The sequence below is a fragment of the Loxodonta africana genome, chromosome 11 (assembly GCF_030014295.1).
Source record: "Loxodonta africana isolate mLoxAfr1 chromosome 11, mLoxAfr1.hap2, whole genome shotgun sequence".
NCBI classification, from domain to species: Eukaryota; Metazoa; Chordata; class Mammalia; order Proboscidea; family Elephantidae; genus Loxodonta; species Loxodonta africana.
The window spans coordinates 94,747,713-94,766,168 of NC_087352.1; the positions used below are offsets into that span (position 1 = coordinate 94,747,713).

An 18,456-nucleotide genomic window follows, 5' to 3' on the forward strand; every position below is an offset into this window, starting at 1 on the left:
TGTTATCAGTTATATCAGTCTAGGAGTTCATTAATTTTTCTTGTGTGGATTCAGCTGAGGTGTCCAGGTAGCTGGTCATCAAGTGTGTGGTAGTCTCTGTCATACAGTCTTAGAGGGACAGGGGTGTTTGGTGTATGTACCAGTATCTGGTTACAGCAGGGGGGACATGCTCTGAACAAGGCAGGGGGCAGAGAACTATCCCCTAAGTGTCTCTGAGGAAAGCGCGTCCCTGTTCCCTAGAGTGTACAGGTGGGTGGGTTCTGCAGACGGACCATGGGCACCCAATGCTTTTGGTTGTAAGGGCTGGGAGGTACCAGTTATCCTTGCACCCCTGTTGTGGGTGGCTGGGTGACCTGAATGGAGCCACCAGTCCTTAGGCCCCTGATGTGGGTAGATAAGGAGCCTGTTTAATAGGCAATGCAGTGTCAAAGATCAAACACCCACCTCTCCACCTCACAGCTTAAACAGTTGCAGTCTGCCCGCAAGGGCCTATTCTCCTGAAATAGGCCCACACAGGTCCATGCAGGGGGGAAGGTATTCAAAGTCCACAGACTGTTTATGCCTGGACAGGAGCTGCTTCTGTCCTGAGCTCCCCCAATTAGTGGAGCTGGCAAGTTATCTTTTCCCCCTGATGTGAATTTATTCCTTCTCCAAGGCCAGGAACATGACTCAAGATGCTTAAATAAGCCTGTCTTAGACCCAGAGAAATCAACATCCACTGAAGCCATCTTGGGGGCTGGAGTGTGGTAAAATATAAGCAGGTACTTAGTTTTGCCGAGAGCACCGTCCTTCTCTGGTTCCAGAGGTGTGAGTAGACTGTGCAGCTGGCTGCTTCTCCCTGAGGAAACTGTGGCCAAATGCTACTATGAGTTCATCACAGCCACTTCCAGGAACGGTGCCTGAGGGATCCCAGTGATTCAGGTCTGGCAACTCCTCTGCGCTTCTGAACAGTCTCTCTCTCCCCCTGCCACTCAGTCCATTTTCTAACTTTCTCTTTGATATTCAGGCTCCTAGCTTGTCGTAAATATAATCATTTCTCTTGATTTTTCATGTCTTTATTGTAAGAGGGATAGCCAGAAACATCCCGCCATCTTGGCCCCGCCTCCTCTTGACACTTTTATCATTACAAAATGTCTATGTGTCTCTTGTAACATTTTTTTCCTAAAGCGTACTCTATCTGATATTAGTATAGACCCTCCAGCTCTCTTTTAGTTTCTGTTTGTGTCGTGGATTGAATTGTGTCACCCAAAAAATATGTGTCAGCTTGGTTAGGCCATGATTCCCAGTATTGTGTGGTTGTCCTCCATTTTATGATTGTAGTTTTATGTTAAAGAGGATTAGGGTAGGATTGTAACACCACCCTCACTTAGGTCACCTCCATGATCCAGTGTAAGGGAGTTTCCCTGGGGTGTGGCCTGCACCACCTTTTTTTTTTTTTTTAATTTATTTATTGTGCTGTAGGTGAAAGTTTATAAATCAAATCAGTCTCTCATACAGAAATCCCTACTGTGAGCTCCACTGCTCTCCGCTTAATGAGACAACACATTCCTCCTCTCCACCCGGTATTCCTCATGTCCATTCAACCAGCTCCTGTCCCCCTCTTCCTTCTCATCTCACCACCAAACAGGAGTTGCCTGCATAGTCTCATGTGTCTACATGAGCCACAAAGTTCACTCCTCACCAGCATCATTGTCTATCTTATACTCCAGGCCAATCCTTGTCCATAGAGTTCGTATCTGGAATGGTTCCAGTCTTGGGCTATCAAAGGGTCTGGGGACCATGACCATCAAGGTCCCTTTAGTCTCAGTCAGACAATTAAGCCTGGTCTTTTTACAAGGATTTAAGATCTGCATCCCGTTATTCTATTGCTCCATCAGGGATTCTCTGTTGTGTTCCCTGTCAGGGCAGTCATCGGTGGTAGCCGGGCACCATCTAGTTCTTCAGGTCTCAGGCTGATGAAGTCTCTGGCTTATGTGGTCCTTTCTGTCTCTTGGGCTCAAAATTACCTTGTCTTTGGTGTTCTTCATTCTTCTTTGCTCCAGGTGGGTTGAGACCAATTTATGCATCTTAGATGGCCGCTTGCTAGTGTTTAAGAACCTAGATGCCTGTCACCAAAGTGGAATGCAGACTGTTTTCTTAATACATTTTGTCATTTCAATTGGCCTAGATGTCCCCTGAAACCATGGTCCCCGGACCCCCATCCCTGCTACTCTGGCCTTTGAAGTTTTTGGTTGTATTGAGGAAATTTCTTTGCTTTTGGTTTAGTCCAGTTGTACTGACTATCCCTGTGGTATGTGTTGCCCTTCCCTTCACCTAAAAAAATTTGTGTCTACTATCTAGTTAGTGAGTATCCCTTTCACTCCCTCCCCACTCTTGTAACCATCAAAGAATATTTTCCTCTGTGTTTAAACTTAATCTGGAGTTCTTATAATAGTGGTCTCATGCAATATTTGTTCTTTTGCAATTGACTAATTTCACTCAGCATGATGCCTTCCAGATTCCTCCACGTTATGAAATGTTTCACGGATTCATCATTGTTCTTGTTCCTGCACCACTTTTTATCTCTCAAGAGATAAAAGGAAAGAGAAGCAAGCAGAGCAGGGGCAGGGGGGACCTCATACCACCCAGAAAGCAGCACCAGACGCAGAGCGCTTCCTTTGGACCTGGGATCCCTGTGCCTGAGAAGTTCCTCGACCATGGGAAGATTGAGGACAAGGACCTTCTTTCAGAGCCAACAGAGAGAGAAAGCCTTCCCCTAGAGCTGACTCCTTGAATTTGGACTTTTAGCCTACTTTACTATGAGGAAATAAATTTCTCTTTGTTAAAGCCATCCACTTATGGTACTTCTGTTATGACAGCACCAGAAGACTAAGAGACTTTGCATAATGTATCCTTTTGTCATCCTTTTACTTTCAACCTATTTGTGTCTTTCAATCTAAAGTGTATCTCTTATAGACAGCATGTATACTTGGAGCCCATTTTTTTACCAGTCTGGCAATCTCTGCCTTTTGATTGGAATCCATTTACATTTAACATAATTATTCATATGGTAAAATTTGTCTTTGCCATTTTCCTATGTATTCCCTATGTCTCATGTTCTTTTGCTCCTCTATTATTGTTTTATTTTGGGATTAATATGTTTGTCTAGTGTGCTCTTATGGGTAACATTGTGGAGAATGGGAATTCTGGAACACATAATTGTGTTCATAAGGAATCTGTACATGGATCAAGAGGCAGTTGTTCGAAAAGAACAAGGGAATACTGCATGGTTTAAAGTCAAAAAAAGGCGTCCGTTAGGGTTGCATCCTTTCACCATACCTATTCAATCTGTATGCTGAGTAAATAATCTGAGAAGCTGGACTATATGAAGAATGGGGCATCAGGATTGGAGGAAGACTCATTAACAACCTGCATTATGCAGATGACACTTTTCTTGCCGCAAGTGAAGAGGACTTGAAACACTTACTGTTGAAGATCAAAGACCACAGTCTTCAGTATGGATTACACCTCAACATAAAGAAAACAAAAAACCTCACAACTGGACCAATAAGCAACATCATGATAAATGGAAGAAAGATTGAGGTTCTCAAGGATTTCATTTTACTTGGATCCACAATCAACACCCATGGAAGCAACAGTCAAGAAATCAAAAGACACATTGCATTGGGCAAACTGGCTGCAAGAGATCTCTTTAAAGTGTTGAAAAGTAAAGATATCACCTTGAGGACTAAGGTGCGCCTGACCCAAGCCATGGTGTTTTCAATCACCCCATATGCGTGAGAAAGTTGGACAATGAATAAGAAAGACTGAAGAAGAATTGATGCCTTTGAATTTTGGCCTTGGCGGAGACTGTTGAATATACCATGGACTGCCAAAGGAATGAACAGATCTGTATTGGAAAAAGTACAACCAGAATGCTCCTTGGATGCAAAGATGGCAAGACTGTGTCTCACATACTTTGGACATGTTGTCAGGAGGGATCAGTCCCTGGAGAAAGACATCATGCTTGGTAAAGTAGAGGGTCACCAAAAAAGAGGAAGACCCTCAATGAGATGGATTGACACAGTGGCTGCAGCAACGAGCTCAAGCATTGCAACAATCGTGAGGATGGCACAGAACCAGGCAGCATTTCATTCTGTTGTGCATGGAGTTATCATGAGTCAAAATCGACTTGACAGCACCTAACAACAACAGTATGCTATTTAAATTCCTTCGGTTTTTGTTCACTCTATATATTTCAATTTTTCTCTTAGTGCTTGTTCTGTGCATTGCAATATAGATCTGAATGTAAAACCATCTAGTTCATATTAATACTGATTTAATTTCAATAGTATATAGAAACTTTGCTTCAGTATAGCTCCCTTAACTAGCCCCTCCTTTATGCTATTATTATCATGAAATTAAATTTTTATACTTCTAAAAATCAGCACAGTTTTGAAATTATTGTTTATGCCTTTGTCATTTACATCAGTTACAGGAAGAAAACTGTTATAAAAACATGTTTATACTGTCTTTTATATTTATCAATATGATTATCTTTACGAGTGCTCTTTATTTCTTTGTGCAGATCCAAGTTGCCATCTAGTTTTTACGATCCTGAAGGATTTTCTTGAGCATTTCTTATAAGGCAGTTCTGCTGGTAATGAATTCCCTCAGCTTTGTTTATCTGGAAATGTCTTTATTTCTCTTTTTCTTTTAATTATTGAAATACAGTTTTGCTGGATGTAGAATTCTTGGTTGACAGACTTTTCCTTTGAGCACTTTGAATATGTCATCTGACTGCCTTCTGGCTTCCATGGTTCCTAATGAGAAGTCGACTACTGATCTTATTGAGGATCTCTTGTAAGTAATGAGTTATTTTTCTCTTGTTGTCTCTTGCTCCTTTCAATATTTTCTCTTTGTCTTTGTCTTTTGACACTTTCACTAAGATGCAGCTAGTTGTGAATCTCATTAAGTTTATCCTACTTGGAGTTTGTTAAGTCTCTTCAATATATAGATTAAGGTGTTTCATCAAATTTGGGAAGTTTTTGACCGTTATTTTTTCAAATGTATTTTCTGCCCCTTTCTTTTTCTCCTTTCATTCTGGGACTCCCATTACATTTATGTTGATATTTTCGATGGTGTCCCACAAGTAGTTGAGGCTCTGTTCACTTTTCTTCATTCTTTTTTCTTTCTTTTTGCTCAGATTGCCTACTCCCAATTGACTGATCTCCAAGTTCACTGATTCTTTCTTCTTCCAGTTCAAATCTGCTGTTTAGCCCCTCAAGTGAAATTTTAATTTCAGTTATTATACTCTTTAACTCAAGAATTTCTATTTTTTTTTTTTTTTTATTATATCTCTGTATTGGTATTCTCTATGTGGTGAGATATAGTTGGCATAGTTTCCTTTAAGTCTTTTACAGAGTTTCCTTTACTTCTTTGAACATGTTTGTAATAGCTGATTTAAAGTCTTTTATCTAATAAGTCCAACATCTGAAACCCCTCCAGGGCATTATTTTTCCTGTCTAAGAGTTATCCTTTCATCATTCTTCACATGTCTTATAATTTTTTTGTTACAAATTGTACGTTTTATATAATAAATTGTAGCAATTCTTAAATCAGGTATCACCTCACTCCGGTTTCTTTTTGTTGCTGTTTTGTTTTTTTTGTTGTTGTTTTTTTTCTTTTCCTGTGACTTCTTATATCTGTAGTGACTTGCCTGGACTAATTCTTTAGAGTCTGTATTCTCCGCAGTGTATGCCCACTGACTTCTCTGTTTGCACTCTCTCTCTCTCTTTTTCTCTTTTAATTCTTGTTTTTATTTTTAATCCCAGGGGTCACTCTGGAGTCAGCATAGTTTAATGATCAGCTAATGATTGATCAGAACATTTTCTTAAGTGCCTTGAGCCAATAAACCTTCTACATTTTTCCAGAGGCATCTGTGTATGAAAGCACACCTTCAAATTTCAGGCAGTTTGCAAATTAGCGTTAGCTTCCACTTCTTACTTTTGCAGAATCTCAAGGTCAGCCAGAGGTGAATGACTGGGCCCCTTTCTTTTCCAGGTCTTTTCTGAGCATGCATGCAGCTCAGTATATATATGCAGCCTTCTAGATCCCCAGCAATATGTCTGATTTTTCAGTGTCTTGTATGACTGTGAAGTTCTCCACGTCTTTCCTTTAAATTTGGGGTCAGGCCGTTTTGTGCCTTGACTGAAATTACAGCCTTAGTCTGCTATCATGTTAACAATTTCAGCCAAATTGCTATTTCCTATAACAACCTGGGAATAGGATTTTTTTCCACAGAGCTGAGTTCCAAGAAGATCAAATAGCATCAGTGCTCTGGGGATTGAGCTTTTACAGGGGAAATGGGGCTTTTAGAAGGATCTGTGAGATTGATCAAAATATTAATTGTGTACTGGGGATGGTGCTTTCAATAGAGCTACAAAAAAAGTCCATCCCCTATATTGGTTGTGAAGCTGCCATCTTTTCAGAGCTACTCTGCCATAGATCTGGGGAGGAGGGGTATAGGAGTAGCTCCAAGTTAAATTGTTGTAGATGCCACTGTTTTTACCAAAATTTAGATTTTCTTGAATAAATGCTTTTCAGATTATTCTCTGCATTTGGTTTCCAGCATTCTATATTGTTGATTTTGATCGTGTTGCCAATATTTTTGTGATTGTTTTTGTGTAGAATTGAATTCACAGAAGTTTTCACTTTTCCATTCCAGAATACCCATCCCCTGTGTAAAGTTTCTTGCTCTTTCATGCTGAATATTTTTTTTTCCAATGAAGCCTTTGTGGCCAAGAGAATTGAAAATATATGCCCACACAAAAGCTTGTACATGATTATTCATAGCAGCATTATTCATAATAATCAAAAAGTGGAAACAAACCAAATGTTGATCCACTGATGCACAGGCCAACAAACTGTGGTATAATTCATATAATGGAATATTATTTGGCCATAAAAAGGAATGAAGTATGATATGTGTTACGACATGGATGAACCTTGAAAACAGCTGCTAAGTGAAAGAAGTCAGACACAAATAGCCACATATTGTATGATTCCATCTATCTAAAATGTCCATAATAGGCAAGGAAATAAAGACAAAAAGTATATTAGTGGTTTCCAGGGGATGGGAGGAAGAAAGGATGGGATGTGACTGCTAATGGGTACAGGATCTCTTTCTGGGATGATGAAAATATTCTAAAACTAGATAGTGATGATAGTTGTACAATTCTGTGAATATACTAAAAGCCACTTTTAAAGGATAAGTTTTATGGTGTGTGAATTATATCTCAGTAAAGCTTTTTTTTTAACTCTTTATGGGGTTTTTTAACTATGAGTGAGAGAACAAAAAAAATTTTAAGTAAATTATTTCAAGTCTAAAGTAATGATTAATTGAGTTACTCTCTTCATGTATTTACTCATTCATTCATCCATTCCGTAATGTAATTAATGTACAGTGTCTGACATAAAAGGAGCACTCAAATAAATGTTAGATGTGATTACTAGTGATTAATAAAAGAAAAAAGTTAAGGGCCAATGTAACAAAATGAATGTCTTAGTTATCTTAGTGTTGCTGTAACAGAAATACCCAGGTGGATGGCTTTAACAAAGAGAGGTTTATTCTCTCACGGTTTAAGAGGCTAAAGTCCAAATTCAGGGTGCCAGCTCCAGGGGAAGTCTTTCTCTCTTTGTCGGCTCTGGAGGAAGGTCCTTGTCATCAATCTTCCCTGGTCGAGGAACTTCTCAAATGACATGCTATTCTCCTGGTTCTTGTTTCTTGGTGATATGAGGTCTCCATGTTTCTGCTCGCTTCTGTCTTTTATATCTCAAAAGAGATTGGTTTAAGACACAGCCTATCTTATAGATTGAGTTCTGCATTATTAACATAACTGCCACTAATCCTGCCTCATTAACATCATAGAGGCAGGATTTACAACACATAAGAAAATCACAGCAGATGACAAAATTGTGGACAACCACACGATACTAGGAATCATGAACTAGCCAAGTTGACACACATTGGGGTAGGGGGCACAATTCTACCTATAACAGTGAAGAAAATTCATTCCCCTAATAGAATAGATTAAATACTGATTATGCCTTCTAAGAGCTCAAAAATCTAAGTAGTATACAAATAACTGCAGCAATGGGAAAAAAGTGTAACAGAAATACAAAAGACACTATAGGAGTACATGTGGGGAGTTTTTTATTCACCCCAGAGTAAACAAAGGAAGCCTTCTGAAAATAAGTGAATAGATGCTGTAACACCTGGTAACCTGTTAAAATGTGTTGAAGTAAGAGTTTTGTGGGTAGAAATATGGAGGAAAGAGAGTATTCCAAGGTAAGGAAAGAGCATGTGCAAATATATAGTATCATGAGCGAGTATGCATAAAGACATCACAAAAGATAATACTAGAAAAGTAGGTGTCTATGTCATTTAGTGCTGCTATAACAGAAATACTGCAAGTAGATGGTTTTAACAAACAGAAAGTCATTTTCTGACAGTTTAAGAGACTAGAAGTCTGAGTTCAGGGTGCCAGCTCTAGGGGTAGGCTTTCTCTTTGTTGGCTCTGGAGGAAGGTCCTTATCTCTTCTGAGCTTCTGCCCCTGGGCAATCTTCTTGTGGCTTGGCATCTCTCTTCTCCCATCTCTGCTCTGCTCTTGTTTAATGTCTTTTATATCTCAAAAGAGATTGACTAAAGATACACCCTATACTAATACTGCCTCATTAACATAACAAAGACAACCCATTCCCAAATGGGATTATAACCACAGGTATAGAGGTTAGGATTTACGACGCATATTTTGGGTGAGGTAGGAGGACATAATTCAATCCATCACAGTAGGGAAAGAGTACAGACTTTCTCCTAAAGAAGATTCACAGAAGGATTTTAAGCAGGAGAGTGGCATACTCACTAGCAGGAGAGAAGAGATGCATTTGAGGGTGCAAAACTGATGAAAGGGAGCTTGGTTTACGAGAATCAAGATGATGCCTGAACTAAGGAAGTTCAGTAGCAAGTGATGTTGAGGAAGACAAGGAGTAGAGGAGTTTTAAATGGGTATAGGAAGTAAAAGTGAGAAAATCTGTTGATCACATGGATTTGGCGTTAGGAAAAGGAGAGAGAACAAACTCCTGGATTTCTGGCTTGGTTGACAGGGTAGATTTTGGTGCCATTCATCTCAATGTGAATTTTAAAAAAAAAAAAAAAAAAAAGCAAATTTAAGGGACAGTAATGTGTTCATTTGGAGATCCTGATGAGTTATCAGTTCCTGTGGATCATCCAGGTAGAAAGTAGAGTAGTTAGTTGGGATTTTAGCTTTTGAGTTTAGAAGAGAACTATGGGCTACAAATAAAGATTTGAGAGTTAGTAGCATAGAAGCCACTGAGCACGTGAGATTGTTCAGGGAGAGAATGTAGTGTAAAAAGAGCAGATAAGCAAGTATAATAAGATGAAAACATTTAAGGGTCAAGTGGAGGAAGAGTAACCCAAGAAAGAATTTAGGCAGGATTTTCCAAGAAATAGGAGACAAGGGAGAAAAGAGGGATGTGGAAATCAGGAGAAGACAATGCTTTTATCTAAATTACCTTAAACATTATTTAGCCTCTTGAAGCCATGGTTTCTTTGTCTATAAACCAAACTAAACTCATTGCCATTGAGTCAATTCTGACTCATAGTGACGCTATACTACAGAGTAGAACTGCCCGTAGGGTTTCCAAGGCTATAAATCTTTACAAAAGCAGACCGCCACATCTTTCTCCTGTGGAGCAGCTGGTGGGTTTGAACTGCTGACCTTTTGGTTAACAGCTGAGTGCTTGACCACTGCACCACCAGGGCCCCTTTCTTTCTCTATAAAGAAAAGAAAAAAAACACCCGTTGCCATCAAGTTAATTCCAACTCATACAACTGAGTAGAACTGCCCCCATAGGGTTTCCAAGGAGCGGCTGGTGGATTGGAATTGCCAGCCTTTTGGTTAGCAGCCGTAGCTCTTAACCACTGCAACACTAGGGCTCTTCTTTATCTGTAGAATGGTATTAATAATAACCAGATGTTTTTTAAATGAATATTTCTACTAGGTATCATCATAAAGTAGAAATAACTCAAGAGGCAACTATCCAAAGTGAACAGCTTTAATGAAAGTTATACTTTTATAAGAACTTATACGGACTTATTTTAGTCCTTATATTAGGACTTATGGGAGCCCTGGTGGCACAGTGGTTAAGAGCTTTGCTGCTAACCAAAAGGTCAGCAGTTCCAATCCACTAGCCAGCTCCTTGAAAACCCTATGGGGCAGTTCCGCTCTGTCCTGTAGGGTCGCTATGATTCAGAATCTACTCCAAGGCAACAGGTTTTATTAGGACTTTGCAAACTTATATTAGTCCTTACAGACTCCTTATAGAGTCTGTGTAAATTTCTTCTCACATGAGTTTTCTGAGAAGAAAACTCTACCCAGTTTCACCAAAACATGCTGACTAATAACACATCCTGTATTTGATTCCCTAAAACTAATAACCAAGCACTGACCCACTAAGTACCATTTTCCACTGAAGACCAAAGAAATGAAGTATCTCAATTTAAGCCATGAATGTTTGTGAGAGTGATTTGATAAAACTGTCATGGGGAAGTCCACAATACTTTTTCAAAATAGAGAAAATTTGGATTAAGGCCTAGAGGCAATTAGATGTTTCCTCTGGGTCCTAGGGAATACGCTTAAATTTAAATATTTTCTAAATCAGAGTCAAGAAAAAAATTAGCCAAAACAGAAATTAGGGTACATATGGATCAGTAAGATGGCCCAGTACCTCTAGAGCTTCTGCCATTAGACCCAGTGATCTGAGGTCATAAAGCATTCCTTTCTCTGGGGCAAAATCCCAACTATCAAAAGCTGTATTTTTGTACTATATTGCAGAGATGATCATTTTCTCTTTGGGGAAATTGGTTTAAAACTTTGTGGTCTGCAGTTCTATAAAAAGTCATGAAAAGGTTTATACACAAAAAGAAACAATCTTTGATGGTTACAAGGGAGGGGAGGGGTGGAGATAGAAAAACACTAAATAAACAATAGATAAGTGGTAACCTTGGAAAAGGGTAAGACAGTATGCAATACTGGGGAAGCCAGCACGACTTGTACAAGTCAAGGTCATGGAATCTCCACAGATACATCCAAACTCCCTGAGGCACCAAATTGTTGCACTGAGGGCTGTGGGGATTGTGGTCTCGAGGAACATCTAGCTCAATTGACATAACATAGTTTATAAAGAAAATGTTCTACATTCTACTGTGGTGAGTAGCATCTGGGGTCTTAAAATCCTGTGAGCAGCCATCTAGGATACTCCACTGGTCTTACCGCTCCGGGAGCAAGGAAGAATGAAGAAAACGAAAGATACAAGGGAAAGATTAGTCCAAAGGACTAATGGACCACATCTACCACAGCCTCCACCAGACTGAGTCCAATACAAGTAGATGGTGCTCTGGTACCACCCCTGACTGCTGTGACAAGGATCACAATAGAAGTTCCCGGAAAGAGCTGGAGAAAAATGTAGAACAAAATTCTAACTCAAAAATGAAGACCAGACTTGCTGGCCTGACAGAGACTAGAGAAATCCTGAGAGTATGGCCTCCCAGACACCCTTTCTGCTCAATAATGAAGTCACTCCTGAGGTTCAGCTTTCAGCCAGAGATTGAACAGGCCCATAAACAAAACAAGACTAAAGGGGCACACCAGCCCAGGGGCAAGCACTAGAGGGCAGGAGGGAACAGGAAAGCTGGTAACAGGGAACCTAAGTCTGAGAAGGGAGAGTGTTGACATGTCGTGGGGTTGTTAACCAATGTCATAAAACAATATGTATACTAACTGTTTAATGAGAAACTGCTTTGCCCTGTAAACCTTCATCTAAAGTACAATTAAAAAAAAAAAAACTGTGGTCTGAGTGGCATTGCACTTTCTCTTCTTTGCAGTGGCAGCCTTACTGGTACAGTAGGCTTTTCTGTGGAGCTCGCAGCACCTAAAGACCTCCTGTCTTTGGGTGAGCTTCAAGGACAATGAAGATGAATGGGACTCACCAGTCCAACCAGGCTAAAATCACAGTGTAGTTATGATGGGCCAAGAATGGCTAACTTAGCATAAGTAATTTAGAGAGAAGAGTGAGAAAAGATTAATGTCATTTCAACGGGCGAACACTGAAAAGTAATTAATCTAACACGAGAGCTGACGTTTCTGAATGCGCATCCATACTCCCTTTCTACTTTGAGGTGAAGATAAAGTCATCAGTCCACTAATATAGGTATTTTTTTAATAAGTGTTTCTGCATCCGGAGTACATGTACAGACTACCCTTTAGACTGATCACTGTAGGCTGTGCTCACTAAGTAGACAAAATAAAGGAGTTCATTTCCTTAAAATATTTAGTGTATGAATTATTATTAAAGTATACTTTGTTTTGTTAGGAAAGACTCACCAAAGTAAAATTATTCAATCCCTTCTAAAATGATTTTTCAGTTGGAAATTTTGGAATTATGCTTTATTTCATAACAAGTGACCAGGGAGAATGATTGCTGCACTGATGCCTCATTTCCCCATCTCAGCCAGCAGATAGTCATTTTTCAAAACACTGAACTCTGACTGCTTTGGAATATACACTGTTTATGAAACAGCCACCACCGTCACTGCCCTGATGACCACTTGGAATAGCATCATCGTTTATATTGGCAATATCATTGCTCTGGGTCAGGCTGCAAAACAGCCAGAGAAACACATTCGTCATCTAAGTTCTAAGGGGAAGTGAACTTTAGGTTGTACATGCTTCTAGCTGGGACTCTCTTCTACAAATGATCCCAAATGGAAAACGAATTCTTCAGTGTATTTGTTTGTGGGTTGAGATTTTTGGTGTGGGTGTTTATAAAGTGGGCCCAGTGTGAATCACCATAATAGTACATATCAGAGGGAAACAATTTGCTTGACCTGCAGAATATGTTTGTGTTTGATAACTACTTGGGGGATCCATGGGGAACATTTATAGAACAATCATTTTCTCTTTTGTAATAGTAAGATACATAAAAGGTTTACTTTTGATGTTATATTTTAATTTGGTCTCTCCATCAGTTCAATTGCAAAAAGTATCTGGCAATCAAATTCTTGGATTTTGGTATTATTGAGACTACCTTTTTCAGCTGTTAAATTTAACTAATTACATACAAGGTTTGGAGCCCTGATTGCACAGTGGTTAAGAGCTCAGCTGCTGATCAAAAGGTTGGCAGTTTGAATCCACCAGCCACTCCTTGGAAACCCTATGGGACAGTCCTACCCTAGTCCCATAGAGTCGCTATAAGTCGGAATCAACTCGACAGCAACATGTTTATTTTTATTTTGTTTTATTTTATTTTTGGTGCTCATTTATAGTCCAAAAAGTGTATAGAATATGCAATTTTCACATACTCTTACAATTTTTTTTACTTTTTGCAAATCTCATGTGCAAATAAATTCTTACTTTCTATTGACATTTCTCCAGTTACTAGTGAGACTAAGCATCTTTTCACATGTTTGATGTCATATAAATTTATTTTGCTGTGATTACCTCTTTGTTCATTTGATCGAATTATTCTTTTATTTATTTTTAAATCCACTATAGGTATTATGGTTGTTAATTAGCCCTTTTTGTTATGGTACAGAGTAGGACTTTGCAGATATGTTCTCCAACTCAATGGGTTTTTTCTTATCTTTGTTTACAATGTCTTCTGCTGAACAAAAGTTTTAAATTTTTATGTACTCATAATTATCAATCTTTTTCTTTATGGTGTTTGGGTTTAACATCATGCTTCTAAAATCTTTTTCCACCATTTTCCCTTGCATCTCCTGAGGCCTTCTTTATTGCCATCCATAAAGTTCTACAGTTTTCTTCATAAAAGTTTTTTTTTAATTTTTTTAAATTTCTGTGTATAGAAACTAAGATTATAAAATACATTCTTCTACATCATTTTATAAAATTTTAGTTTTTTCAATATTTTTATTTTTAATCTAAGTGAAATTTTTCTTTTTTCTGGTATATAGTAGGAATCCATTTTTTCCCCAATGGATGCACAACTGATCTAATCATTATAAATAATTGATCTCTTCCATGCTTATTTGAACTGCCATCTTTGTGTGTAGTAAATTCAAACACGTACTTGATTCTGTTCCTGAAGCCCTTTTTTTTTTTTTCCGCTGACTTGTCTATTCCTTCAATAACACTGCACTGTTTTCGTCATTTTATCTTTAAAGTATATTTTGAGATATGGTAGGACATTTCTCCCCTTTTCCTTTGTGTGTTTTTTTTTTTTTCTTTTTTGCGGGAGGGGGCTGTTCTTAACACCTTACTTTTTAAACTTCTTATTGAACAAGCAGTGTTCTCTAAAAAAAAGAACCCCCTTATTTTTTCACACTTCACCAATCAGTTCATTAAAAGAATGTCTGCATTTTGCCTCCTCTTACTCAACTCATTCATTCTTATGAGAAACCTCCATATTTGCTAAATTTTATGAATGAATGCTTTTATCTTCTTATCTTCTTGTGTTGTGTACCACCGAGTTAATTCTGACTCATAGCGACCCTATAGGACAGAGTAGAACTACCCCATAGGGTTCCCAAGGCTGTAATCCTTATGGAAGCAGACTTCCACATCTTTCTCCCATGGAGTGGCTGGTTGGTTTGAACCGCTGACCTTTTGGTTAGCAGCTGAGCACTTGAACACTGTGCCACCAGGGATCCTGTTCTTATCTTACTTGACCCTTGCGGCATTTGAAATGGTGGCCCACTGCCTCCTTAGAACTCTCCCCTCTCTTGACTTTTAAACCACATGCAACTGTTTTCCTCCTCCCCCTGTGTTTTCTACTGTTTCTTCTTATTTTCCTTGGCAGGCTAATTTCTGTTGGGTTTTTTATTTGTTTTTTTCCTTAATTTCAATATTGCTCAAGGCCCTATCCTTAGCACCCATCCTTCCTTACTTGGTTAACCTCAAGGCTTCATATACCACTTATATGCTAGTTTATGTAGCATCTCTGGTCCTAACTCATATACCCAACACATTATAAGCATTCCATTTGTGCGTCCCAGACCAGCTACTCAATTTGTAGGGACCAGTGAAAAATGAAGATGTGAGTCCTCCTGTTAAGAAAAATTATTAAGAATTTCAGGATGGTGACCCAAAAAACTACCTGACAGCAGAGCATCAATCCAAGCGTGGGACCGTTCTGAGCATGGGGTGGCATGCCCCTGCTGCTGGCTCTGTGTGTGTCTCTCACTTACCTCAAATCCAACATAATCAAGATTGGTTATCTTTCCGCCAACCCCTGCTTCAATAAATTATTCAATAAACAGTTACCTGAGGTAAACATCCAGGAATTAACCTAGACTCCACCCTCTTCCCCATCTTCTGCATTTAATTCCCATGGAGATTCTGAAATCTATCTATTCCCCTCAAGTACCGCTGATAGTTAATTTGGTCCCCCATCCGTTGTTGCCTGGGTTATTGCAGTATTCTCCTGACTGGTTTTCTTTCTCGAGTGATGCCCATTTTAGTTGACCCCCCTAAACTCACTTCATAAGCAAATCTGATTATTTTGAGGTGTCACATAACTTTTTGTGACAGCTTTATTGAGATTTAATTCACATATCATACGATTAACTATTTAAAGTGTACAATTCAATGGTTTTTAATATATTCACAGAGTTGTGCAATTATCACCACAGTTAATTTTAGGACATATTTATCATTCCAGCGGGGAACTTCTTACCTTTTAGTTATTACCCCCGACCACACTATTCCTCTCCCCCTCCCCCAGCCCTAAAAAAAAAAAGGGCTGGGGGAGGGGGAGAGGGACTAATCTACTTTCGATCTCTATAGGTTTGCCTACTCTGGGCATTTGATGTAAATCATATGATATGTGGTCTTTTGTGACTGGCATCTTTCACTTAGCCTGAAGTTTTCAAGATTCATCCATGTTGTAGCATGTATCAGTACTTCATCCATTTTACGGCCAAATAATATTCTGTTTTGTGGATATACATCATCCATCAGCTGGTGGCCATTTGGGTTGTTTCCAGCTTCTGGCTATTGTGAATAACGCTGATATGAACCTCATATAAACTTTTAAATGATATGAACCTCATATAAACTGTTAAAAGATTCTCCTGAAATTTTTTCTTGCAATTGCATTAAGTTTATAGATTAATTTAGGGAACGTTAATTTTTTTAACAATATTGTTTGTTTCCATCCAGGAAAATTGTTTTCCTTTGTACTCGTTTAACAACAACAACAAAAAACCAAACCCATTGCCATTGAGTCGATTCCGACCCATAGCAACCCTATAGGACAGAGTAGAACTGCCCTGCAGGGTTTCCATGGAGCAGTCCACCTGGTGGATTCAAACTGCTTGTACTTGTTTAGGCCTTATTTATTGCCTTACATAAAGATTTATAATTTTCTTCAGAAAATTCTGGTACACTTCTTTTTTTTTAATATCTAGTTATTTTCTGAGTTTGCCATTTGGAATGGAATATTTAAATCAAAATTTCTATTTGGTGGTGGCAGTATATATAAAATCTCTGAATTTCTGCATCTTGACCTTGTATCTGACTGCCCAAAGATCTTTCTAATTGTTCTTCAGTTGATCTTTTATTTTCCAGGTATTCGATGATATAATTTGTAAATACACAAAGTTTATCTCTTTCATTGCAGTATTTATAGTTCCTATTTTTTTTTCTTTTCTAATTTTATCAGCTTGGACCTCCAGAATAATGATACGTAATAGCAGTGATGTTGGGCAAATATGTTTTTCCTTATCCACTTTTATTTTTTTTTATTTGAAAGCAATGTTACAACAAAAATAATAGAGACCCAGTAATGAAAGAGAAATAGCCCCAGAGTCCATTTGAAAGCAAACTTTTAAAACTACTAGTTTAAAAAAATTGTTTATGAATGTATGGTTCCTGGGTGATAAAAATGGTTTGTGCTCAACTGCTAACCAAAAGGTTGGTGGTTCGAATCCACCCAGCTGCACCGTGGAAGAAAAGCCTGGCAATCTACTTCCATAAAGATTACGGCCAAGAAAACCCTGTGCAGTTCAGTTCTACTCTGTAATATGTGGAGTCACCATTAGTCAGAATTGACTCAACGGCAATAGATTTGGGTGTTTGTCTGTTTATAGATGTATAGAAAGGCTGAGGAAGGATATACACCAAACTGCTATGAGTACTTCTATAGGGATGTGAAACTATGGAGGCAGGAGCAGGGCTAGAAAGGGATACCCACTCTCTGTCTTATACACTCTGAATAGCTTGGCTTTTTGCAATGAGCATTTATAATCTTAAATGCATTTTGGAAAAATTCCAAATAGTAGAAACTATAAAAGGCTTGTTTTTATTTATAAGGATTTAGAGATATGTGCATTTTTAGTGGCTAATAAGTGAGACAGTTAAAGATTAGATATAGATAGAAAGGCAGACAGATACAGATAGAGATATATACCCACTTGCCATTACTAGAAAGCCGAAATACAAAAAGATGGCTTTAGGAAAGAAATGCGTGCAAAAGAAAAGCTTATACATTGCACAAGGCTGAATTCTGAGGCAGAGTAGTTGCTGCTATTATCTCCCTCCTTGGGATGCTGAGGAAAATGAGAATGGGGGAATCATTCCATGGGTGGAAGAGAATTTTAACTGCTCTCTAATGCTATCAGACCTAGATGATATCCTTTCTAAGACACCCTAGGGGAGTTCAGCAATGCCAGGAGGACATCTGTATTGTCCACCCCAGTACTTAGAGGGCCACATAAGGGATAGTACTGCCACATCTTATGACTGCCTACATTTTGGGACATGGTTACATACATCCCTCCCATTGATCTCTTCCAGGATTTCCAATGAACACTCGCCCAAACTGCAGATCCGGAGCCACAGTTACCTGAGGGCTGTCAGTGAAGTGTCCATCAACCGGAGCCTGGACAGCCTGGACCCTGCAGGCCTGCTCACATCACCCAAGTTCCGCTCCAGGAATGAAAGCTACATGCGAGCCATGAGCACCATCAGCCAGGTGAGCACTGCCCCAGAGAGCCGCGTAGCCAGGGGCCGCTAACCACAGGGGGTTAGTAAAAACTGAGAGGGCATGAGGACCACTGGTGGATCAGGCAGAGGTTCCCTGTGAGGGCTACAAAAAGCATTCCCTACGTTTGGCTGCAGCAAGCACCTGGTGTCAACGGTTTGCCAGGAGGGGAGGGGGCCTTCGAGGGTAGATAAAGCACAATGGAGGGATCCTTGGGAATTCATTGGCAGGCAGTTAGCATGAGTAAATATGTCAGTAAGGAGTTGATGGATGAGGCTTCAGTTGTAAAGATTCTTGAAGGATTGGGGGACAGGATACACGTAATCATAAAAGTACTAGAGTGTTAGGTCATCAAGACAGGGACCAGGGCACAGGAAACAAGACATGATCTATTA

At 39.1% G+C, this 18,456-nt stretch overlaps 1 protein-coding gene across 1 annotated transcript in view; it reads left to right on the forward strand.

The window, feature by feature from the left end:
- The window catches only part of LOC135232869 (disks large-associated protein 1-like), a 192,142-nt gene that overhangs the window by 155,165 nt on the left and 18,521 nt on the right, over nt 1-18,456 (forward strand). The window contains exon 3 of the mRNA XM_064294687.1: nt 17,875-18,052. Within this exon, the coding sequence (XP_064150757.1) occupies nt 17,875-18,052 (178 nt within the window). The remainder of the gene's footprint in view (nt 1-17,874; nt 18,053-18,456) is intronic.